General features: G+C 31.4%; 1 protein-coding gene, 8 non-coding genes and 10 pseudogenes across 9 annotated transcripts in view; all 19 read right to left on the bottom strand.

Annotated features, from left to right (window-relative positions):
• Positions 1-23,665, bottom strand: part of dom (domino) — a 33,474-nt gene that overhangs the window by 8,918 nt on the left and 891 nt on the right. Inside the window, exons 2-9 of the mRNA XM_065514492.1 lie at positions 23,216-23,612; positions 21,345-21,729; positions 15,224-15,979; positions 13,720-14,983; positions 8,086-8,409; positions 7,821-8,007; positions 5,600-7,669; positions 3,939-4,157 (exon numbers count right to left, since the gene is read on the bottom strand). Coding sequence (XP_065370564.1) covers positions 3,939-4,157; positions 5,600-7,669; positions 7,821-8,007; positions 8,086-8,409; positions 13,720-14,983; positions 15,224-15,979; positions 21,345-21,729; positions 23,216-23,612 — 5,602 coding nt within the window. The remainder of the gene's footprint in view (positions 1-3,938; positions 4,158-5,599; positions 7,670-7,820; positions 8,008-8,085; positions 8,410-13,719; positions 14,984-15,223; positions 15,980-21,344; positions 21,730-23,215; positions 23,613-23,665) is intronic.
• On the bottom strand, positions 9,372-9,493 carry LOC135962575 (small nucleolar RNA Me28S-Am2589; annotated as a pseudogene).
• LOC135962578 (small nucleolar RNA Me28S-Am2589) lies at positions 10,035-10,156 on the bottom strand (annotated as a pseudogene).
• Positions 10,186-10,324, bottom strand: LOC135962594 (small nucleolar RNA psi18S-841/snoR66). Its single transcript, XR_010576682.1, has one exon. It is a non-coding gene; the product is annotated as a small nucleolar RNA psi18S-841/snoR66 (small nucleolar RNA).
• Positions 10,721-10,842, bottom strand: LOC135962576 (small nucleolar RNA Me28S-Am2589; annotated as a pseudogene).
• LOC135962592 (small nucleolar RNA psi18S-841/snoR66) lies at positions 10,872-11,010 on the bottom strand. The gene has a single exon (XR_010576680.1). It is a non-coding gene; the product is annotated as a small nucleolar RNA psi18S-841/snoR66 (small nucleolar RNA).
• On the bottom strand, positions 11,402-11,523 carry LOC135962581 (small nucleolar RNA Me28S-Am2589; annotated as a pseudogene).
• On the bottom strand, positions 11,550-11,691 carry LOC135962587 (small nucleolar RNA psi18S-841/snoR66). The gene has a single exon (XR_010576675.1). It is a non-coding gene; the product is annotated as a small nucleolar RNA psi18S-841/snoR66 (small nucleolar RNA).
• LOC135962569 (small nucleolar RNA Me28S-Am2589) lies at positions 15,064-15,175 on the bottom strand. The gene has a single exon (XR_010576673.1). It is a non-coding gene; the product is annotated as a small nucleolar RNA Me28S-Am2589 (small nucleolar RNA).
• On the bottom strand, positions 16,223-16,344 carry LOC135962573 (small nucleolar RNA Me28S-Am2589; annotated as a pseudogene).
• Positions 16,588-16,709, bottom strand: LOC135962583 (small nucleolar RNA Me28S-Am2589; annotated as a pseudogene).
• LOC135962595 (small nucleolar RNA psi18S-841/snoR66) lies at positions 16,739-16,876 on the bottom strand. The gene has a single exon (XR_010576683.1). It is a non-coding gene; the product is annotated as a small nucleolar RNA psi18S-841/snoR66 (small nucleolar RNA).
• On the bottom strand, positions 17,298-17,419 carry LOC135962570 (small nucleolar RNA Me28S-Am2589; annotated as a pseudogene).
• Positions 17,449-17,587, bottom strand: LOC135962597 (small nucleolar RNA psi18S-841/snoR66). Its single transcript, XR_010576685.1, has one exon. It is a non-coding gene; the product is annotated as a small nucleolar RNA psi18S-841/snoR66 (small nucleolar RNA).
• LOC135962586 (small nucleolar RNA Me28S-Am2589) lies at positions 18,010-18,131 on the bottom strand (annotated as a pseudogene).
• On the bottom strand, positions 18,351-18,472 carry LOC135962582 (small nucleolar RNA Me28S-Am2589; annotated as a pseudogene).
• LOC135962598 (small nucleolar RNA psi18S-841/snoR66) lies at positions 18,502-18,640 on the bottom strand. Its single transcript, XR_010576686.1, has one exon. It is a non-coding gene; the product is annotated as a small nucleolar RNA psi18S-841/snoR66 (small nucleolar RNA).
• On the bottom strand, positions 19,317-19,438 carry LOC135962574 (small nucleolar RNA Me28S-Am2589; annotated as a pseudogene).
• Positions 19,468-19,612, bottom strand: LOC135962588 (small nucleolar RNA psi18S-841/snoR66). Its single transcript, XR_010576676.1, has one exon. It is a non-coding gene; the product is annotated as a small nucleolar RNA psi18S-841/snoR66 (small nucleolar RNA).

The following is a 23,665-nucleotide window of genomic DNA, read 5'->3' as shown; positions in this document are numbered from 1 at the left end:
TTGGGTTTTAAGGCGGTGTTTGAAAAATATATATTTTCAAAGTTTGATTGTCTAGAGATATTTCCTGTTTAGCTAATTTATTTTAATTAATTTGAAATTTCTTCATAAAACTGGAAACAAATGGTATCCAAACTAAAAACATATTGAAACGCACTAGTTAAACTCTGTTTAGTAAACATATTAGTTAAACTACGTTAAAATAAAAGCCACAAGTTAAACACTGTTTAGCAAACGTTTAAATAAACTGAACGCAAATTCAAATCAATGAGTTAAACTCAGTTTAGTTAATAGCTTAGCTAAACACAACTTAAACGCAGATAATCAGGTATGTGATGAAAATCGATCGGTTTCAAAACAATCGATTTAATAGCGTTGAGAAACATTTAAATTTCGATTTAAAGCTTGATGAAGAAATTGTAACAAATGTATTAAAAATTTACAACGGCTGTCATAATAATAAAACAAATATATAGTAGATTATATGACCGTACTTGCTACGAACAAATATTTTGATACTTTTTTCAAAGGAAGTCTTAAATGTTGATGATTTCAACTGTTACTATATTCAAAATCGGCTGACTTAGTAAAAACTACTGGTTTACTTATATTAATACTGTTTGCAATCAGTATGAGAAGAACAAATTTAAAAATAGAAACGAATTCATTAATATTTAAAATTATTAGGTTCAAACCATAGAATAAATACATAGAAGGGAAGGAGAGAGAATTGTAAATGAAAAAAAATAAACAAAATATATCTCTCTTCATAAATATAGGCAATGCATTCTCATGAATTAGGTTTTTAACAACAGACTTAGGTTTTTGTCTATCAGTTACCTATCTAGTTGTCATCTATGATTTAAACATTCCTTGAAGTTTATCTTCTCTTTCATTGATTACCCAAAAAACCAGACAGTTAAAGAACACTTGGTAAACAGATTATTAAACATACTAGAAACAAATCTAAAACGATGAGTTTAAATCTAGCTTTAGAAGTTTAAAAATTTAGTCTTATGATAGAAATCAATAGATGTTAGAAAATATTCTATTTGAATTCATTTCAATTTGTAAAAATAAATCAATAGCAAAATAGTAACAATAAAAATCATTTATTTAAGCAGAAATTATTTAAAAACCTAAAACATTTAGGGCTATTTTCTGACTTGAAGATTGGATATTAAATTAAGTTTAATCTTTGAATGTTGTTTATTACTCACTGGTTCGATAACAAAATGAGATGTTTTCTGAGGTTGTGTATGACAAAAATACGAAGTTTAAACTAGAATCCAAAACCATCAAATTGGATTAACTAATGTTAGATATATTTTTTAGATTAACTAATCTGATTATTAAATGGCATTTGATATTCAAGTCAAAAACCTGCCCTTATAGTAAGTGTTAATCGGAAAAAAACAAAAACTTTGTTTTGTTCTATCCAGTAAATCTTATCCTCCAGTAAATCTGTAAACAATCAAACTTTTCAAACACCCACCCCATCGCGCTTTTATCTTTAACCCAACAAAAATTAAATAAACCAAAAACTTCAACTGGCAGTTTAAATGAATATTGTTATTAAAACATATCTGAATGTAATGGGTAAACATTCAACATTCTCTGTCCGCTTTGAAAACCAATAAAAAAGAAACCACAAATGATTATTAGCACGCACAGCAATAACATCAACAACAATTTAAAACAATTATTTGTTTCTTTTTTCTCTTTAAATATTACAAGGCAAATTATGATTTGACTGATAATTAATACTGTTTCCTAGTTTTTCTCAACAATGATCAGCATCATGAGGCAGACGATTCACTTAAGGATTTTGTAGGGCCATTGGCCGATGAACTGCCCCCGACACTGCCACTCCCACCACCATCACTTTGTTGCGGTCGTGGTGTTTTTAAAAGCCAGCGATGCAAAGTATTTGCCGAGCTGGCTGATTTTGTGGGAGTTTCATTGGTTTTGTGTAATGTCTTTTTTGTAATGGTTGCTGTTCTTCCCTGGTTAGTAGAAGTGGGAGTTTTATTTGCGCTTACTGATTTATTGTCATTCGTTTTCGATGACTCATCGTCGGATTTTAATGGATTTCTATTAACTTTTCCCCCCGAGTGATGGTGTCTAGTGATGGTTGGTAAGACGGGGCTTTCGTCTAAAGTCCAGAGATTTATTTTAACCGAACCTCTAGAACGTGTTCGCGGCGTATGATTATCGTTTTGTTGTTGAGGTGTACTATTGCCTGTCTGATTTCTTAGACTAGAATGTAATGATGTATTGGTTTTAGCAGCCGACAAAGGAGTCTTCTTAAGTGTGGAATTTAAGGTAGATACACTGTCATTGTCCTCGGACTCTGATTCGTCAGATACATTGTAATAGGTAGAATTGGTGGTGGTATCCTGATTGTGTGCAGCCCAAACATCCATACTTGAGGAATTGCCGGCATCAGTCTGATTCTGTTGTTGATGAATATGAAGTGGGTTTTCCTCCGCACTATGAATGTCGTCATTGTCTTGATCATTGTCGTTATCGCCAGCTGTGGCATAGCTTGATTTATCATCTTCTTCTTCTTCATCGTCATTTTGTGAGTTATGATTATCTTCATTGTCTGCTGTCTTTTCGCCATCTGATTCATTCTCGTCCATTTTCATAGTTTTGCCGCCACGACTTCTCACCGGTATATTATGTATTGTTCTAACTCTGGTTTTCAATTTAGATGTATTGTCCTGTTTGTCTTCCTCATATTCTTCCTCGGCGCTTTCTTCTTTTTCATCCTCAGTTTCGTTATGTTCAATAGTTTCCTGACTGTCATCCTCTTCGTTATGTTCATGGATTGTTTCATCTTCTTCCTCCTCATCTCCTTCTCCAACTTCTTCATCTTCAGGTTCATCTTCCTTTTGGGCCGCCTTTCTGGGACTATGTCTTAAAACTCTGCGCGTTGTAGTATTTGTTACTGTAGCTCTTCTCTTGGTTACGTTAGCTGTTGCTGCTTTGCCTGGACTCAGACTTAAATTACGTTTCCTTTTATCCGCATTTTGCTCCGTTTTACGCAACATTTCCTGTCTACGCCTTTGTTGCATACGTTTTTGGGCAAAACTTAAAAGTTTTTGATTTTTCACACCCGTTTGTGTTTTTGTACTTGTTTCCAAATCATTGCCTGCTGCTGCTGCAGCCATTGATGTGCGTGTGGTCTTTCTATTGGTCACATTACAAGAAGACTTTTGACCCCTAGCCGGTGATTTTGTGGGGCTGGCCAAAGTTTCCTTGTTGGATTTATTTAAACTACCACGAGAAGCTGATGATCTATTTAAGGATCTTAGTCGTCGTTTATTTGGTACAACTTCTTCGTCATCATACACAACGACTTTTCTGTTCTTTTTGCCTTTATTCGATTGTCTCGACTGTTTAACAAGCTTCTTCTCTACAAACTCCTGCTCTTTATCTTCTTCCTCTTCATTGTCGGATCTTTCATCTTCACTAATTTCTAACTCACTATCTTCATCTTCAACATGGTCATTTTGACTGTCATCCTCCTCATTTTCTTCCTGTTCTGTAACATTCTCATCTTCCTCTTCTTCTTCCCCATCCTGATCATTACCTTCTTCACTACTACTGCTATTATTACTCTCTTCCTGACTGCTGTTGTCACAACTATCTCCCCTACTATTTCGATTTCTAACCCGTGACCTATCTTGCCTAGCTGCTTTAGTATTCTGTAATCTAGTGCTTGAACGCCGTCGTCTTATTTGTAATTGCCTACGATTACGTTGAGCTTTAGCTCCAGCTGACACAGCTGTTGCTGTGGAGGAACCTTTACGGTTTCTTAAAGCCGCTAATCTTTGTTTATTTGTTTGTGTCTTACGATTAGCCGCTAAATTTGTTTTATTTCTATTTCGGTTACGATTTTTGTTACTGTTCTTATTACTAGTTGTTTTATTAACCTGATTTGTTGCATCCTTCCGTGCGTAGGTCAACGGCTCTTCAGCACTCTCCTCTTGTTTCAGCAGTTCGGCTTCTTTTTGCAGGGCGGCCTGTCGATTGGCTTCCCATTCACGTTTCTGAGCCTCCAATTCGGCTTCGGCAGCTCGCAATTGTTCCGCTGTCCAAGCGGCGCCCGTCTCTTCGACAAAACGCATGGCGTAACGTTCAATGGGCGAAAGCTGAAATTGTAAAACAAGGTAATGGTAAATTTCATTTAATTGTACAAGAGTGTACTCCTCCCGGATATGGGCAAAGTTTGGCTTATATTCTATTCTATTCATGAAGGCTATATAGTAACTTAAATAGATTATATGACGTTGAGTGATATAATCAAGCGTAGAAAATCGCTTTAACTATGTCTGAGCGTCCTTCTTAAACAAAAAGATTAATCTAGGCACCAAATATTCGTGTTAGAATTTAATTTATAGAAAATATCAAACTTTAAATACTTAATGCCATATATAAAAACAATTTCCATTTAAAAATAATAATCTGAAGATGTTTAACGTTGAGTGATATAATCAAGCGTAGCAAAAATCGCTTTAACTATGTCTGAGCGTCAATCTTAATAAAAAGATTAATCTAGGCACAAAATATTCGTGTTGGAATTTAATTTATAGAAAATATCAAACCTTAAATATTTAATGCCCTAAATAATATCGATTTCCATTTAAAAATAATAATCTGAAGATGTTTAACGTTGAGTGATATAATCAAGCGTAGCAAAAATCGCTTTAACTATGTCTGAGCGTCAATCTTAATAAAAAAATTAATCTAGGCACAAAATATTCGTGTTGGAATTTAATTTATAGAAAATATCAAACCTTAAATATTTAATGCCCTAAATAGTAACGATTTCCAATTAAAAAAAATTATATGAAAATGTTGAGCGTTGAGTGATATAATCAAGCGTAGTAAATGTCGCTTTAACTATGTCTGAACGTTCATAATTAATATGGGCACCAAATATTCATGTTATAATGTAATTTATAGAACATTTATTACTTTAAATATTCGATGCCCTTAATAAAACTGAGTTTCATGTAACGACTTGTTGTAGAGTAAACTATTTATTAACTTTAACACAATGGCCTGGTAATGTAGAGTACAATTTCAGAAAAATAAAAAACAAAATACATTAGAAATTTAAATGTTTGTCAAGCTTTTCTGCTTTTTTACTGGGGCAAGTACTCTATATTGTGAATACCGCTATTATACATATAACAAACTGTTAGACGTTGAGTGATATAATCGAGCGTAGTGAAAATCGCTTTAACTATGTCTGAGCGTCTATCTTAAAAAAAAGGATTAATTTGGACACCAAATATTCTTGTTAAAATTTAACTTATAGAAAATGTATAACCTTAAATATTCGATGCCCTAAATGAAACTAAATTTGTACATACTTAAAGGCTAAAGACTTAACATTAAATATTAATCTGTCAGACGTTGAGTGATATAATTAAGCGTAGCTGAAATCGCTTTAACTATGTCTGAACGTCTACTTTTAATCTAGCTTAAAATAAACCAAATATATTGAAATCAATAAATTCAATATAAGGGGACACACAATTTAAGCAAAATTTATTCAAATTAGTAGAGAAATATTTAACGAACATACCTGTTTAACTAAATTTTGCATTTCCAAATCGGCCTTACTAAGTTCGACATTAGTGTCGGCCGCTGTGGTGGTTTCATCCAACGGAATGTTTTCATCAAATTCTGCTAAATCTGCGGCTGCCTCTGCCTTAGCCGTTTTAGTGGCCTGAACATCTTGTTCATCCTCGGCAGCAGCTAAAGCGGTTTCAAAAGCTTTCAGCGACTGTTTTTCCAAATCAACTTCAGGATTTTCCAATACTGCAGTAGTAGATGTTGTGGGCTTATCAAATGTTTCCTGCTGCGTGGTAGTAGCAACGATAGTTGTTGTTGTGGGATTATTACTGGTATCACTCATTTGCTGTTGTGTTTCCACATTGAAGAGATCCTTGATGGTAGAACTCTTAAAGAAGGAGGTGGTAAAGTTACCACCTTCTATAGCCATGTCGCTAAGCATACGCTTTTGGTTGGCCTTTTTGAGTATGTTGACTTCAATGGTCTTTTCGGAAACCAAACGATAGATGTGTACATCTCGAGTTTGACCAATGCGATGACAGCGATCCTGCGCCTGAGCATCCATGGTGGGATTCCAGTCTGAATCGTAAAATATAACAGTATCAGCTCCAGTCAGATTTATGCCTACACCTCCCGAACGAGTCGAAAGTATAAAGCAGAATATACGCTTGTCTGTATTGAAACGCTCCATAAGCAGTTGTCTTTGTTCCACTTTCGTGGCACCATCTAAACGCAAATAGATGTGACCATGATGGTTAAGGAAGGCTTCTAATACGTCCAACATTTTTGTCATTTGTGTAAATATCAATACACGATGATGACCCGACTTGAGTTGTTTCAACAAACGATCCAAGGTCTGGAGTTTTCCACAGTCGTATTGTATGAGTCGAGGATCGGGGAATTGTGTTGTCATAGCCGATATAATCGGATGCAACATGGCCAATTTTGGTGACATTTCATTTTGTATACTTTTCTCGACTTGCTGTTCTTTTAAGTAACGCGAGGACGTTAAATTATTAACATAGAAGCGTATGCGTGGAGCACAAGCGGACGGCACATAAAGGACATAATTTTGAAATATTCTCTTAAGATCTTCACAACGCTGTTCGTATGATTTCAAAATCTTGTTCAGGGTCCAATTGTCACGACGTCGCATCATGGCCGTGGAGCAGTTTGTCAAACCTCTCGTTTGCCAACTGGAGTATTTCAAAAGATTACTGGCTTCTTTACATTGTTCTATGGACTCTCGGCAATCAGCACCATAAATGGGTGTAGCTTCTGTGCGTCTTTTGTTGACATTGGCCATCAACTTGCGACGGGCCAATCTTTGTTCTTTGCGTTGTTGTAAGATGTCGGTCATATTGTAAATGGCATCCATTTCAGACGAAGCATCTTCCTCCACTTCATCCTTGGGTTCAGTCTTAACACTTGTGTCATCACTAAGTCTACACGAACTCGTCGTCCGGCTGGGCATCATTGTATTCGTTTTAACTTGCTGTGCCAAAGCCGCCACCAAGGTTTTATCATCTCTTGATTTTTCTGTTTTAACTGTTGTCTTCAATGTTTCACCATTTATGGTGTCCTGTAACTTCAGCTGTTTCGCTGGAGTTGGTCCCATTGAGGCATCGGTCATAGAAACATCGCGAGATCTGGTGGTAATGCAAGCGGGTGTTATTGGTCCAAGTTTGGGTACACCCACTGGATTAATGACATTATTTATGCGTTTACATATGCGACTATTGGCCGTTTCTCCAACTCCTGCTCCAACGGTTGGCATTGTAGCCAGTGCTGGATTTACTGGCACAAATTTATTACCCTCCTTTCTCATGGCCGGACTTGCTCCCACCTTGACCGTTTGTCTGGCATGTGTATTTATACTCTGTTGAACGTTAACGTCTCTGACACGTATGTGGAATTTGTATTTTCCCGTTGGACATCTGGGTGGCAGTTCGGGAATAGCATCGATTTCCTCGATTAGTTTACGTGGCGCTGCCAGTAATCGAGATTTGTGTGACACATAAGCGGTCAGCGTCATTTCCAATTCAACAAGTAACAAATTAAGGGAATGCAAGTCGATTTGCTGCAGATGAAAGGAAAAATAAAGTAGAAAAATTACATTTTCGTTCGAAAACAATTCATTTCTTTAAATAAACTTAAATATAAAATCAAATTAAAAGTACAAAAAAGCTGTATTTTTCATAAATATCTAATTTTTGTTACATTTCACTCACCGTAAATGGATCATATTCCATTAGATCACATATTAAACGAGACGTTTCATATGAAATACCCTCCATTTGAAACGGTGACAATGTGGGACGAACTTCAAACATATTCGGATGATTACAAACTTTACGCAATTGCATGAGAATATTTATAACGCTCAATAAATTGCCGGTAGACAAGGTTTCTCTAGTTCTAAAATAAACAAAAATAAGTACAAATTAGTTCGACTCTCCAACATAATTAAATAGCTACTAATCACAATTAACTTACTTGGAACGACTCATAAAATCATCATATAAATAACGCTGGCGATTCGATAAACGACACATGACCACATGCTCATACTTTTTGGGCATTTGTTTTTCGACTTCCTTTTTCAAACGTCTCAGCAAAAAGGGTCTAATGACTTTATGTAGCCTTTGTATAAGCTGTTCATTATACTCCATATTGCCCTCAATCATACCGGTCATTGGATTGGAAAACCATTCCTTAAATTCACGATGTGATGAGAATACGTAGGGCATTAAGAAATGCATCAATGACCATAATTCCATTAGGTCATTTTGCAGAGGGGTGCCGGTTAAGAGGAGACGTCTGTAAAAAAAAACAAGAAATTATAAATTGTAGAAGTAATTTTGTAAAAGAGTTTAAAAAAGAAAATTATTATCTTAAAAATAGGTTATAGATTTCGAGTGAGTTATTGTCCTGTTAAACAGCTTTTTAAATGTAATCGTGTGTACACAAATTTACATATTGCTTGTGTTCAGTTGTAAATGCTTTATTTAGCATTCATGTACGATTTTCTTGTTGAATGAAAAACAACAAAAAATGCTTTTTTGAGTGCCATTTTTTTTACTTTTTCCAACGAATTGCTGTATCACTAAAAGGGACACAAAATTTTTTTTAAAAATTAAACCTAGGTTTCCATTGTTTTATCAATTCCATAATAATGGATACTTTTTAGTTTGTTTTCTATTTTCAGAATTTGATTAAGTTCTTATTTTTTATTAACATAAGTAAATAAAATACAAAAAAAATAAAAATTTCATAAGATTTTTTTTGGATATTCACTTATTAATTAAATAATTGGAAAAGTTTCAATATATATAGAACCTCTAGTATATATTAATACAGAATATATTTTATTTTGTTGTTTAAATTTATAATACAACTTTAAAACATGTTTAAAGAGTATAATAAATTAAATTTAAACAAGTTTAATGTAAGCGCCTAAGCGTAGTATCTTAACTAATTTAGCAGACGTTAAGTTACTGATTCTGGCGCTAAAGTATTTGATAACATTACTCTTTTAATACAAAAATATATTATGTATTTAGTTTCAGTAGTAAGATAATAATAATAAAAATAAATTTGTAAATTAGAGCAAAAAATTAAACAACTAGTTTTTGGGAAAATAATACAAGAGACGAAACTTATTTGTTTATAGAAAGAAAAGTATTCTAAATAATATTTATTTATGTTGTAATAAAACCTGAGATCAAAAAAGTAACATACTTAACAATATTAACAAAGTCTTTTCATTTGCTTTAATATCATGTTCAATCAGACAAATGCCTCGCAAAAGCGAACATCCTGTTTTTAGTTTTGGCACATTAAGATTCTCACAAAAATAGCTTGAATCTAACCAAAGTCAGTGACAGATTATCATCATATTGAAATAAATCAGAAAAAAATCCTTAAAAATATTACACTTTATTCGTTTATAAATGTAATCAGAGTAATCGTGTTTACTTGTATTAAATTTTAGTAAAAACTTTGCATCTGTTTATAGATTTTTTTTAGCAGCCATTTGACGATTTTCAAGCCGGTTTTATCAGGACAAGAAAGTGCTTTTTAGGTGCAAAATACAAAACTCTATTATATCAGTAATTTACAAATTTTCTTAATTATAAAAAAAGCGAAAAAGCAAAAGAAAATTTTAAACTTTCACTTATTGCGATAAAAACTATTGAGTCTAAAGAAATAATAATTTAAAAAAAATAACTTAAAAGTAAACCTAGATATTCTTTATTTGTAATCAGAATAATCGTTTAAACTTGTCTTTAGTTTCAGTAAAAACTTTGCATCTGTTTGTAAATTTTTTCTAGCAGCCATTTGACGATTTTCAAGCCGGTATTATAAGGACAAGAAAGTGCTTTTTAGGTGCAAAATTAAAATACCATTTACTAACAACACTCCTTTTCGATCATTTAACAAATTTCTCAATCAGACAAATGCCTCGCAAAAGCGAACATCCTGTTTTTAGTTTTGGCACATTAAGATTCTCACAAAAATAGCTTGAATCTAACCAAAGTCAGTGACAATTTAGCATCATTTTGAAAATTCATTTACGACCAAAAATTAGTTAAAATAATGTCTACATTTCTGTTAAAACTTCAAAACTTATTAATTAAGCAATAAAGTAGAAGCTAGATATGTAATTTTATTATAGCAAGGTTACAAATTGTTTTACTTGTAAAAAATCAATGTAACACAGAGTGCCCTTGCCAAATTAAAACCAAAGAAATAATTGTATAAAAATCACTATTCTGTAAGCATCTATTCATTAATCACATTACATTGCAGGGAAACAGAATTTGGACCTTCCTACCATTTACTTCCTTTACATAATAAAAGTACAATGATTTTTGTATTTTTTTGTAAATTAATAACATTTTTCATTTGATTAGTATTAGTATTATATATAAATTGTAATCAGAGTAACAGCTTTTATTTGTATTAATTCTTAGTAAAAACTTTGCATCTGTTTGTATATTTTCTTTAGCAACCATTTGACGATTTTCAAGCCGAGATTTTAAGGACAAGAAAGTGCTTTTTAGGTGCAAAATTAAAATTAATTAAACTTAATTTATTAACACAACTATTTTTACATCATTTAACAAAATTCTCAATCAGACAAATGCCTCGCAAAAGCGAACATCCTGTTTTTAGTTTTGGCACATTAAGATTCTTACAAAAATAGCTTGAATCTAACCAAAGTCAGTGACAATTTAGCATCATTTTGAAAATTCATTTACGACCAAAAATTAGTTTAAATAATGTCTACATTTCTGTTAAAACTTCAAAACTTATTAATTAAGCAATAAAGTAGAAGCTAGATATGTAATTTTATTATAGCAAGGTTACAAATTGTTTTACTTGTAAAAAATCAATGTAACACAGAGTGCCCTTGCCAACATTAAAACCAAAGAAATAATTGTATAGAAATCACTATTCTGTAAGCATCTATTCATAAATCAATTTTCAGGGAAACAGAATTTGGACCTTCCTACCATTTACTTCCTTTACATAATAAAAGTACAATGATTTTTGTATTTTTTTAAAATTAATATTTTTCATTTGATTAGTATTATATATAAATTGTAATCAGAGTAACAGCTTTTATTTGTATTATTTCTTAGTAAAAGCTTTGCATCTGTTTATATATTTTCTATAGCAACCATTTGACGATTTTCAAGCCGAGATTTTAAGGACAAGAAAGTGCTTTTTAGGTGCAAAATTAAAATACCATTTATTAATTAAACTTAATTTATTAACACAACTATTTTTACATCATTTAACAAAATTCTCAATCAGACAAATGCCTCGCAAAAGCGAACATCCTGTTTTTAGTTTTGGCACATTAAGATTCTCACAAAAATAGCTTGAATCTAACCAAAGTCAGTGACAATTTAGCATCATTTTGAAATTTTAATGACCAAAAATTAGTTAAACTAATGTTCACATTTCTGTAAAAACTTCAAAACTTATTAATTAAGCAATAAAGTAGAAGCTAGAAATGTAATTTTATTCTGGCAAGGTTACAAATTGTTTCACTTGTGGTAAAAAATCAATGTGACACAGAGTGCCCTTGCTTGTAATAAAACCGAATACAAAATTTATTGACTAAATTGATAAAATAATAGTAGAAAAAGTAGAATTTTGTGGTCAGTAACATTTGTCATGGCTTAAGTTACTGAATCTGGTGCTAAAGTATTTGCTAACCTTACTGTTCTAGTGTATGAAATATATTTAGTTTCAGTTGTAGCATAAATTAACTATACAGACTATTAAGCAAAAAACAAAGTCTATAATAACGAAATTATTGCTAAAGTTACTTTAAGCACCTAAGCGTAGTATCTTAACTAATTTAGCAGACGTTAAGTTACTGATTATGGTGCTAAAAACAAAGATACACCTTCTTTTTATGATTTTATGCACATTAATTACATAACTAATAAATTATTACTAAAGAACTGTTTCATAGTAAATTATTAAATTTATCATAGGTTTTTAAACAAATTTTGTAAATTTTAAAAATTGTTAAAAAATATGGAGGTAGTAATTTAAATAAATTCATCTGTGTTAATTTAGTTTCACTTGTAGCATAAAATTAAAATGTACACTTTTAATCAAAGATAAAAAGTCTATAAAAGCGAATTTTTTGCTAGTTATTTTAAGCACGTAAGCGTAGTATCTTAACTAATTTAGCAGACGTTAAGTTACTGATTCTGGTGCTAAAACAAGAGGATTTTTAGGATTTTGTGGACATTACATTTATAACTAATAAATAAATTATTATATACATATTTAGTTTTTGTTGTAGCATAAAATCACAATATACACTTTTAGGCAAAACTAAAAAGTCTATAATAGCGAAATTATTGCTAAAGTTATTTTAAGCGCCTAAGCGTAGTATCTTAACTAATTTAGCAGACGTTAAGTTACTGATTATGGCGCTATGATTATACATACATATATTGATTATTTAAACACAGAGATAATAAATAACTCGTCCATATAATCGAAACACCCGAATTGTGATTTATATTTTGTTATAAAATTATTTTTGTTTACATGATTTGATGTGATCTTTATTAGTTTTTGTTGTTTAATTCTTTGGTGAGATACAAAAAAATTCAATTGTGGTTAATCTTAATAACTATTACCATTCCTTCTCTTATATTTACATACTATACCATATTTTTGTTAATTTTTAATAAATTATAGAAATAATAAGATGAAAATAGGGAAAAATTTCCTAGGAATATTTTTTTTTGGAAAATTTCGGGAAATGTTTGTCAGGAATTTCTTTGTAAGTTTTCTTCTTAAAATTAAAATATTCAGATTCGTTGTGAAGGCCAAATTTGTTGCTAATAGTCGGTTGCAAAGAAATAACAATCAACTCAAGCAAAGAAATAACATTTTTTTCACTTAACTGAAGTCACAGTAGATTTTTTTCGAAAAATTGTAGATTTTTTGTGAATTTCGAAATTTTACAAACAATGATTTATTAATTCAATTTTCTTGGTTTTTTTTTAATTTTTCGATTTTTTTGTAAAATTTAATTTTTTTGTGGAGTTAGAAATTTTATATACAAAAATTTATAAATTTAATGTTAAGGCGTGCGTCGATCGTTTGTAAAATTTTCGATTTTATTTTAATTATCGATTTTTTTTAAAAATTTTCGTTTTTTTTATTTTACATAAAAAGGTTTTAATTTAATGTTCAGGAGTTGCTGAATGGCCTCAAATGAATTTTTGTCAAGTTCGCAAATAAAAGTTATAATTAAAAAAAAAAAAAAAAGTTATGATTAACTTCTTATCATTGATTATTTGCGTATGTTTTTTCCCTTTCTGTTTCTCTCTTATAAATCACTATCTCAGTGCTAAAAACAAAAAAGTGATTTTTAAATGGTAAATGGTGCCAATTTACCACTGAAATTAAAGTGGACTTGTTATTATGAGTCTCAGTTTAAACAAGATAATAAAATTCCAAAATACAGATCAATTGTTGATTGCTCGTGTAGTGTAAAGTATTAAATTAGACTTTTAACTCACTCAAATATAAAATCTATTATAGCTAAATTTTTGATATAAACATTATTATATTGTGTCCACTTACCTTTCAGTTGAAAAATTCAACAGCAATTGCCAGCGCTGCGATTTGAAATTCTTAATATTTTGAGCTTCATCCAATATCAGATATTTCCATTTTTTGCGTCGAAAACTCTGTTGATCTTGCACCACCAGTTTGTAGGAGGTTATGCACACATGGAAAGCATTTGGCTTGGTCCAACCCACACGCTTCAGTTTACGTTCCTTTTGCGAACCGTAATAGGTGAGTATTTTAAAGCCAGGACACCATTTTTTAAATTCCATTTCCCAATTTAACATGACCGAAGAGGGTACCACAATCAAATGGGGGCCCCAGTTGCCTCTAACGCAGGCCAGATGGGCCAGCAAGGCAATGGTTTGTATGGTTTTACCCAAGCCCATTTCATCGGCCAAAATGCCATTGAGTTTGCGTTCATTCATGGTTACCAGCCAGTCCAGGCCAATGTGTTGATATTCGCGCAATGAGTGCTTGAGTAGGAAGGGCACGGGAGTAACGACATTCGTGGAAGATAAGGTATTACCTTTGGGCTGTAATGATTCGGCCAAAGCGGCAGCATCTTTGATCATATCGTCTTTGCTGCTATTGTTGACATTAGATGAATCTTCCAGCAGGCTTTTTAAGCCGGCATCCTGTTCATTTTCTTCAGTTTCCTCAGCATTTTCATCTTCTTCCATGTCGTCATCACTTTCGGTTTCCTCTTCTTCCTCCGTCTCATCCTCCTCGTCGGCCGTAGAATCATCATCGGAATCTCTCATGGCTTGACTGATCACTTCATCCTCATCTTCGAAATCCACTACTTTTTTTAATTTCCTATTCGAGGTGCTGGCGCCTGCCATATCACTAACGACAGGTCCGGATTTATATTTAGCCATTAGTTCTTCAACGGTTAAATCATTGTCAGCCTCCAGTTCATCGATTTCTTTCTGATGATCTACATCCATTTCTTCCTCTTCTTGTTTACTTATCGTATTTTCATCATCTTCACTGGTTTCAACCGCTTCAAATTCGCCATCATCGCTGTCAGTGTCTTTCTTGCCACCCGATTTAGCGGCTGAGGATGATGTTGCAGCTGATGTGTCATCTTCCAGTACAATTTTATCACGATTTTCCAAATAGCCCTTGGGCAAATCTTTGAGGAAGTCATCTAAATCCATTTGAGATTCTTTTTCTAGGGCCGCAACTTCTGCATCGACATCGGCATTCTCTTCCTCCTCAGCTTTAGCTATAGTCTCTTCGTCATCTTCTGAACCAGAATCAGGACGAAATTCATCTAAAAATAATATGCATAATAATGAATGATTTAGATTTTAAAATACTACATGCATTTTTTAACATTTTATATCTTTATAGTTTCTCATCAGACAAATGCCTCGCAAAAGCGACCATCCTTTTAATTTCCATAAGCTTTCTCAAAAATAGAGCATAAGCTTTAGAATCAGTGACTGTTTGACATCATGTGATAAATTGGAAAATTCTAAAAAAAAAACTGCTTGAATAAAGTTTAACTTACCATCTGTATTATCTCTTTTCGGCGAAGATATTCTACTTGAATTTATGCTGGGATTTGTTGAGGCATCTTTCAGGGTTTTATTCATACCCTCCGCCAATTGCTGGGAGAACTTTTCCGTTTGATCGACAATGAACGACAAATGTTGGTCCAATGCCTTTTTACGTTTCTCCTCAAGTTTAGTGTGATGTTTATACTCCACCAGTTTCTCAACGTTACCCCAAAACATTTTCACCTCTTTGGCTATGAAAGCCGCCACACGCTTAAGATGCAACTCTTGGGCCTTTTCAGCTTTTTGGGCGGCATTGGCTTTATCTTGGAAATATTTCTGCACCATTTTGGCACATTTCTTGGCCGCTGCCTTCTTCCACTTGCGCTCTTGAGCGAAATCGGCCGCCAGCCATACCATTTCCTCTAGCAAATAATCCCAATGGGCTTTCGGCCGTGGTGGTTCCATTTGTTTTGGTAAACGTTTTTCAGTCCATAATCCCTCTCGCTGTAATTCCATAATACGACGCATAACGTCCACTTCCTGTTTAGCCTTGAACGAAAACTCTTGATTACTATTTGGCGTGGTGGCCGCTGACGAAGCTGCTGCCGCCGTAGCCGCACTTGCCGAACCAGCTGGCACCAACAAACCACTCGGAGTGGGTGAATACAAGGGCGGAGGAGTATTAGAACTAGTGACCACGCCGTTACCATTGCGCCGTAATGTTGTAGTACCTTGTGCTATACTGCAGGGTATCAAAGGAGTACCACCTAGGGAATAATAAAAATAAATTTGTAAATTAGAGCAATATGTCTAAATGCAAACACTACTATTTCTTAGAAATAGACGAAATTTATTTCTTTATAGAATATATGTAAAAAAAACACACTTAGCATGCCTTAAAAGAAAAGAATTCTAAATATATTAATTACCATCATGCTTTTATTTTTCATAATAATAATATAGCCATATAAAAAAAAGTACAATTTATTATCTTGATTTCCATTTTATCATGTTCAATCAGACAAATGCCTCGCAAAAGCGAACATCCTGTTTTTAGTTTTGGCACATTAAGATTCTCACAAAAATAGCTCGAATCTAACCAAAGTCAGTGACAGATTATCATCATATTGAAATAAATCAGAAATCCTTAAAGTATTGCATTCGTTTATAAATGTAATCAGAGTAACAGTTTTTAATTGTATAATTCGTAGTAAAAACTTTGCATCCGTTTATATATTTTTTCTAGCAGCCATTTGACGATTTTCAAGCCGAGATTTTAAGGACAAGAAAGTGCTTTTTAGGTGCAAAATTAAAATACCATTTATAAATTTAACTTAATTTATTAACACAACTATTTTCACATCTTTTAACAAATTTCTCAATCAGACAAATGCCTCGCAAAAGCGAACATCCTGTTTTTAGTTTTGGCACATTAAGATTCTCACAAAAATAGCTTGAATCTAACCAAAGTCAGTGACAATTTAGCATCATATTGAAAATTCATTTAGGACCAAAAATTTTGTAAAATAATGTCTACATTTCTGTAAAAACTTCAAAACCTATTAATGAAGCAATAAAGTAGAAGCTAGAAATGTAATTTTATTATAGCAAGGTTACAAATTGTTTTACTTGTAAAAATCAATGTAACACAGAGTGCCCTTGCCTTCATTAAAACCAAATATGTAAATAATTCTGAAGAAATCACTATTCCAAATTCATAAAGTATTAGTAATTACAAAAGGAAGTTTTTCAGAACCGCTACGACCTACGTCAACCTTATTCGTGACTTTTTGGAGTCATTTTATAACTCACATTATAGAGAAACAAAATTCGGAACTTTCTACCATTTACATCCTTTTTATAATTAATATTCATTTTTATTTGATTCGTATTATATATAAATTGTAATCAGAGTAACAGCTTTTATCTGTATTAAATCTTAGTAAAAACTTTGCATCTGTTTATATATTTTCTTTAGCAACCATTTGACGATTTTCAAGTCGAGATTTTAAGGACAAGAAAGTGCTTTTTAGGTGCAAAATTAAAATACCAATTGCTAACAAAACTATAGATCATTTAACAAATTTCTCAATCAGACAAATGCCTCGCAAAAGCGAACATCCTGTTTTTAGTTTTGGCACATTAAGATTCTCACAAAAATAGCTTGAATCTAACCAAAGTCAGTGACAATTTAACATCATTTTGAAAATTCATTTAGGACCAAAAATTAGTTAAAACAATGTTTACATTTCTGTTAAAACATCAAAACTTATTAATTAAGCAATAAAGTAGAAGCTAGAAACGTAATTTTATTATAGCAAGGTTACAAATTGTTTTACTTGTAAAAAATCAATGTAACACAGAGTGCCCTTGCCTATATTAAAACCAAATATGTAAATAATCACTATTCTAAATTCATAAAATATTAGTAATTAAAAAAGGAAGTTTTTCAGAGCCGCTACGACCTACGTCAACATTATTCGTGCCCTTTCGGAGCCACATCATTTTATAACTCACATTGTAGAGAAACAGAATTCGGAATTGTCTACCACTTTCTTCTTTTTTGTGATTAAAATTCCTTTTTATTAGATTAGATTATGTATATATAAACTGTAATCAGAGTAACAGCTTTTATTTGTATTAAATCTTAGTAAAAACTTTGCATCTGTTTATATATTTTCTTTAGCAACCATTTGACGATTTTCAAGCCGGTATTATAAGGACAAGAAAGTGCTTTTTTAGGTGCAAAATTAAATACCATTTAGTAAGAAAACTATTTCTAGATCATTTAACAAATTTCTCAATCAGACAAATGCCTCGCAAAAGCGAACATCCTGTTTTTAGTTTCGGCACATCAAGATTATCACAAAAATATCTTGAAGCTAATTAAAGTCAGTGACAATTTAGCATTATTTTAAAATATCGTTTAGGATCAAAAAGTGGTCAATTATGATTTATAATTTGTAATCAGAGTAACAGCTTTTATTTGTATTAATTCTTAGTAAAAACTTTGCATCTGTTTATATATTTTCTTTAGCAACCATTTGACGATTTTCAAGCCGGTATTATAAGGACAAGAAAGTGCTTTTTAGGCGCAAAATTAAAGTAACAAAACAATTTCCAGATCATTTAACAAAATTCTCAATCAGACAAATGCCTCGCAAAAGCGAACATCCTGTTTTTAGTTTTGGCACATTAAGATTCTCACAAAAATAGCTTGAGTCTAACCAAAGTCAGTGACAATTTAGCATCATTTTGAAAATTCATTTAGGACCAAAAATTTTGTAAAATAATGTCTACATTTCTGTAAAAACTTCAAAACCTATTAATTAAGCAATAAAGTAGAAGCTAGAAATGCAATTTTATTATAGCAAGGTTACAAATTGTTTTACTTGTAAAAAATCAATGTAACACAGAGTGCCCTTGCCAACATTAAAACCAAAGAAATAATTGTATAAAAATCACATTGCAGGGAAACAGAATTCGGACACTCCTAGCATTTTCTTCCTTTACATAATACAAATACAATGATTTGTGTATTGTTTAAAAAAAAATTAATAATACTTTTTCATTAGATTAGTATTATATATAAATTGTAATCAGAGTAACAGTTTTTATTTGTATTAATTCGTAGTAAAAACTTTGCATCTGTTTGTATATTTTTTTTAGCAACCATTTGACGATTTTCAAGCCGAGATTTTAAGGACAAGAAAGTGCTTTTTAGGTGCAAAATTACATTACCATTTACTAACAAAACTATTCCTAGATCATATAACAAAATCCTAGCAAAAGTGAACATACTTTATTTAGTTTTAGCACATTAAGATTCTCACAAAAATAGCTTGAAGCTAACCAAAGTCAGTGACAATTTAGCATAATTTTAAAATATCGTTTAGGATAAAAAAGTGGTCAATTATAATATATAAATTGTAATCAGAGTAACAGCTTTTATTTGTATTAATTCTTAGTAAAAACTTTGCATCTGTTTATATATTTTCTTTAGCAGCCATTTGACGATTTTCAAGCCGGTATTATAAGGACAAGAAAGTGCTTTTTAGGCGCAAAATTAAAGTAACAAAAAAAATTACAGATCATTTAACAAATTTCTCAATCAGACAAATGCCTCGCAAAAGCGAACATCCTGTTTTTAGTTTTGGCACATTTAGATTCTCACAAAAATAGCTTGAATCTAACCAAAGTCAGTGACAATTTAGCATCATTTTGAAAATTCATTTAAGACCAAAAATTAGTTAAAATAATGTTTACATTTCTGTGAAAACTTCAAAACTTATTAATTAAGCAATAAAGTAGAAGCTAGAAATATAATTTTATTCTAGCAAGGTTACAAATTGTTTCACTTGTGGTAGAAAAAAATCAATGTGACACAGAGTGCCCCTGCTTGTAATAAATTAAAAGTATCTTCATTTAGTCCTAATTTATATGCTAAATATTACTTCAAAATTAATAAATAAGCCTAAAGTAAACATATAAAACGTATGAAATGTAATCAGAGTAATCGTTTTTACATGTGTTAAAATTTAGTAAAAACTTTGCATCTGTTTGTATATTTACTTTAGCAACCATTTGACGATTTTCAAGCCGGTATTTTGAAGGACAAGAAAGTGCTTTTTAGGTGCATAATAAAAATGACAGAAATAATTTGATGATTTAGTTTATTTATTAAGGTAATTTTCAAATTTAAAATGAGTGAAATTGATGGTTCGTTTTGGTTGATTACTTTGTAATTGTTAGTGATGTTTCTGATTATAAAATTGAGGAGCGAAATGAAAATTAATCTTTAATTAAAGACAAGTTTAGTACTGTGAAGTGTTGTGTGTATTAAACATAAATCAATTATTAAAAAAACTTTAGATAATGCACAACATAAACTTTAAATATTAGATATGATGAGGATATAATGGACTGCTTCTCAATGATGTGGTAAGACTCTAGCGATTTTGTTTACTTCTAGATGAAGAAGCAATGGAATTGTTAAACATAGTCATAACATTTTGCTAAAATAAATTCCAATTGATGTTCTCAAGCACTTGTACTTTTTAGCCATAGTTTAGAAAGATAAGGTGCTTTTTTATAAATTCCACTATGTTTATACTACAGTTAAAATAAAATTTTACTACTTTAATAATGTAAATAAATATATAGTAATATACAGCTCTATTGAGTAAAAAATAAAACATTTTATGAATAAAATGTAATAAATAATAAAATGTACACATTAATTAAGCCAAATTTACTACTAAAACAAAAGCCAATTCTTTTTGGGAAAAAAGCTGGCCAAAAATATAATATAAAATTGAAAAAAGCCGCTTTTCAAAAGGGGGATGCTTTACGTTAAAACAAAAAGAAGAAAATATTAAAAAAAAATATATATAACAATTTTCAAATGTGACAGCTAATCAAAGTATAAAGTATATTACTGTAGTAATAATAATAATAAGAAAACTAAAGAAATTAATCAATTACAAAACAAGAGTAAAGATTTTTTTGATTGAAAAATGTTAGGAAAAAACGATAAGCACCTGGCACCAAAGGTACAGTAGTATTTCCTACAGCAGGTGGGGCGGGTATTTGACCAAATACCATCCCGTGACGACCGCCTAAAGGTCTACCCGGAATGTGACCTAAATTTTTGTAGTGATGTTTTTTTTAGATAAATAATGAATTATGATTATAAAAAAGTTAAATAATGTTTAAAAGGATTAAATTAAAAAAAATTAACAAAAAAAAACAAATAGGAAAACTAAAAAATTTAAATACGAAAAGTGTTTTCAAACGTTAAACTAAAACAAATTAAAGGCCTTTTTTCATGTAATTCAAAAATAAGATTTTCGTATTTTTGGTGTTGTTCAAACAAAATATGTGTGAGATTATAGGTAGTAATGTGCTTTATTCTTTTCAAGATGATCAAGGTGAATGAATAGTGATGAGAGTTAAAAGCATTTTTTTGTATAAATTAAATTTAAAAATAATGAAACTAAACGTATAAAAAATATTTGAGAAAATTTTGTAAAAATAAACATAAATAGAAACAAAATTGAAAACAAAGTATTTATAATAAAAAACTAATAATTTTCTTAAAAAAAAAAACTGCATGACGAAAAGAAAACATACCTTGTTGTGTTAATTGTTGTACGGCTGCTGGTAATTTTGTTGACACGGCCACTGGTGTAGCACCAACAGCGGGTATTTTTATTTCCGCTCCTTGAGGTGGCAGTGGATTACCACTGGCATCTGTGGCCGTTAATGCCTGCTGTTGTGTATTGGGCGTAGATGCTGTTGAAGAGGCAGATGAAGAGGCAGATGAAGAGGAGCTGGAAGTTGAGTATACAGTTGACGATGTTGCGTTGATTGGGTGTTTGGTTGTACTGCTTGGCAGACGTCCATAATTTGAGACCAATGAAGTATTTGCTGTTAAGGAGGAGGAGGAGGTTGTTGATGATGATGATGCTGCTGATGAAGTTTGTATTAAAGATGTTGTGGGATGAGATTGCGTATTCTGAAACGATAAAATAATAAAAATAAATTCAAAATAGATCTAGATATTAACAATATTGTTCGTTAAGAACTATATTTTAAAGATTTTTTAAATTACAACCTTATAATTAACAATTTTATGCACTAAAGTTGCAAATTGTTCCAAATTATAGGTTAAAATTAAACCTTCAATTGTGAAACCTCGATTTAGATGTATGTAAGGACTACTACAGTAATTCTTTTATTTAACTTGTTTGTTGGTCTGTATATTAGTTTAGATCAAAATTTTAAATTGCATTTTGAACCAATATTATGTTCGAAAAATAGATTTTATATTCGAAATATATTTAAAGCTGTTAAAATAAGGAAAACGCAATATTATGTTCGGAAATTCGAAATTGAGTTCGAAAAAACGAAATTGACTTCGAAAATTCGAACTTATATTCGAAATTTTTTAAAAGCTTTTAAAATAATCTTTGAGATTACAAAATAATCACCCCTATCGCGAATCAATACTTTACATGAAATATGTTCCAATTTTTCGTTCATAAACTTTGTTCACGTGAAAAAATTCCCCATGTTGTGAAATTTTTAGATGACATTTTGTAAACAATAAACAGCTGCTACGAACAAAATCAACTATTGTGAATGAAAAGTTTAGGGGAATATCACGATAGCAATTTTCCCTTCGAGGGAAATAGAATATTTCATGGGAACATAAATTTCACATGTTTTTCACGATAGGGGTGAATTATTTGAGACTAATTTCGAACTTAAAAATTTTGAAAAAAAAAATCCAAATGTTTATGATTTTTAAAGTAATTTCAATGTAGTTTCAGAAATAAGCTTTTTTTTATAATATATTTGAAAATCCGAAAATTTATTAATTTCAATTCAATCGCCTTTTAGTGTTCAGTATGGCTGAAAAAATGTTGATAATATGGTCTTTATATACGTTGTTGGAAATGTCTTTCAAATGTCTATAATTACAGGTAGTCGTGGTTTTTACTTATATCTCCCATTTGTGGGCCGATTTACCGAATTTAAATAGCAACTGAACCGGAAGTATAGAGGATATATTTATGTATGAATCGTGAAGTTATTTGGGGGCTTCGGAAAGTTGATTCCAAAATACAGGCGGACATGGCTATATCGACTACGCTATGTATAACTATTCAGAATATACTTATGGTTTCTCATGGTGGAGTGTAAAATTTACTTGTCCAGATATAAAATAAGTATGTTCGCCACGATATGTTAAACGGAATTATTTGTTTTCAAGTTTTCTTAAAACTTCAGAGTCGATGCGCCATAGTTTAATATTATCAGATATGACTCAAATTATTTTATTAAATGTCATATTAATCTTAAAAATTTCCAAAGAAATCTCCATATAAAATATTAAAGTTTTGAAAGAAACCTACTTATCTACTTATCTAGCAAAATGTAATACATTTTCAGCTACGAACTTTGGGGAAAAAAAAACAATATAATAACAAATAACTTACCGTTTGTTGTGTGTTGGTTGTATGATTAGCATTATGAATGCTACCGCTACTACTAATTCCACTACCACCAGTCACACCAATAATTGTAGCTATATTATCAGCAACTGGTATTGATTGTTGTGACTGTAAGTGTTGCTGGTGCTGTTGCAGTACAGTGCCTGTCGCAGCCGCTGCACCAACATTAACAGCTGTTGCTGTTGATGGTGTTGGCGTTCCTGTTGTTGCGGCAGTTGTTGTTGCTGTTGCTGTTCTTTCATCGTTAACCAATTGATCCAAACGATAGGCATTGCTAAAGGTGATGAACTGTGGGGTAGGTGCTTTTTTACGCCACGTAGGATAGTCCATCATATTGCCACCGGTTTGCAAATAAAACAATTCGGCGACATTTTCAGTATGTCTATAATAATTAATACAAAATAAATACGAAATAAGCAACTGAATATATATATA

Source organism: Calliphora vicina, chromosome 5, assembly GCF_958450345.1.
Source record: "Calliphora vicina chromosome 5, idCalVici1.1, whole genome shotgun sequence".
NCBI classification, from domain to species: domain Eukaryota; kingdom Metazoa; phylum Arthropoda; class Insecta; order Diptera; family Calliphoridae; genus Calliphora; species Calliphora vicina.
Note: the sequence above shows the minus strand (reverse complement) of the source record. Positions and strands in the feature narration are given on the sequence as shown.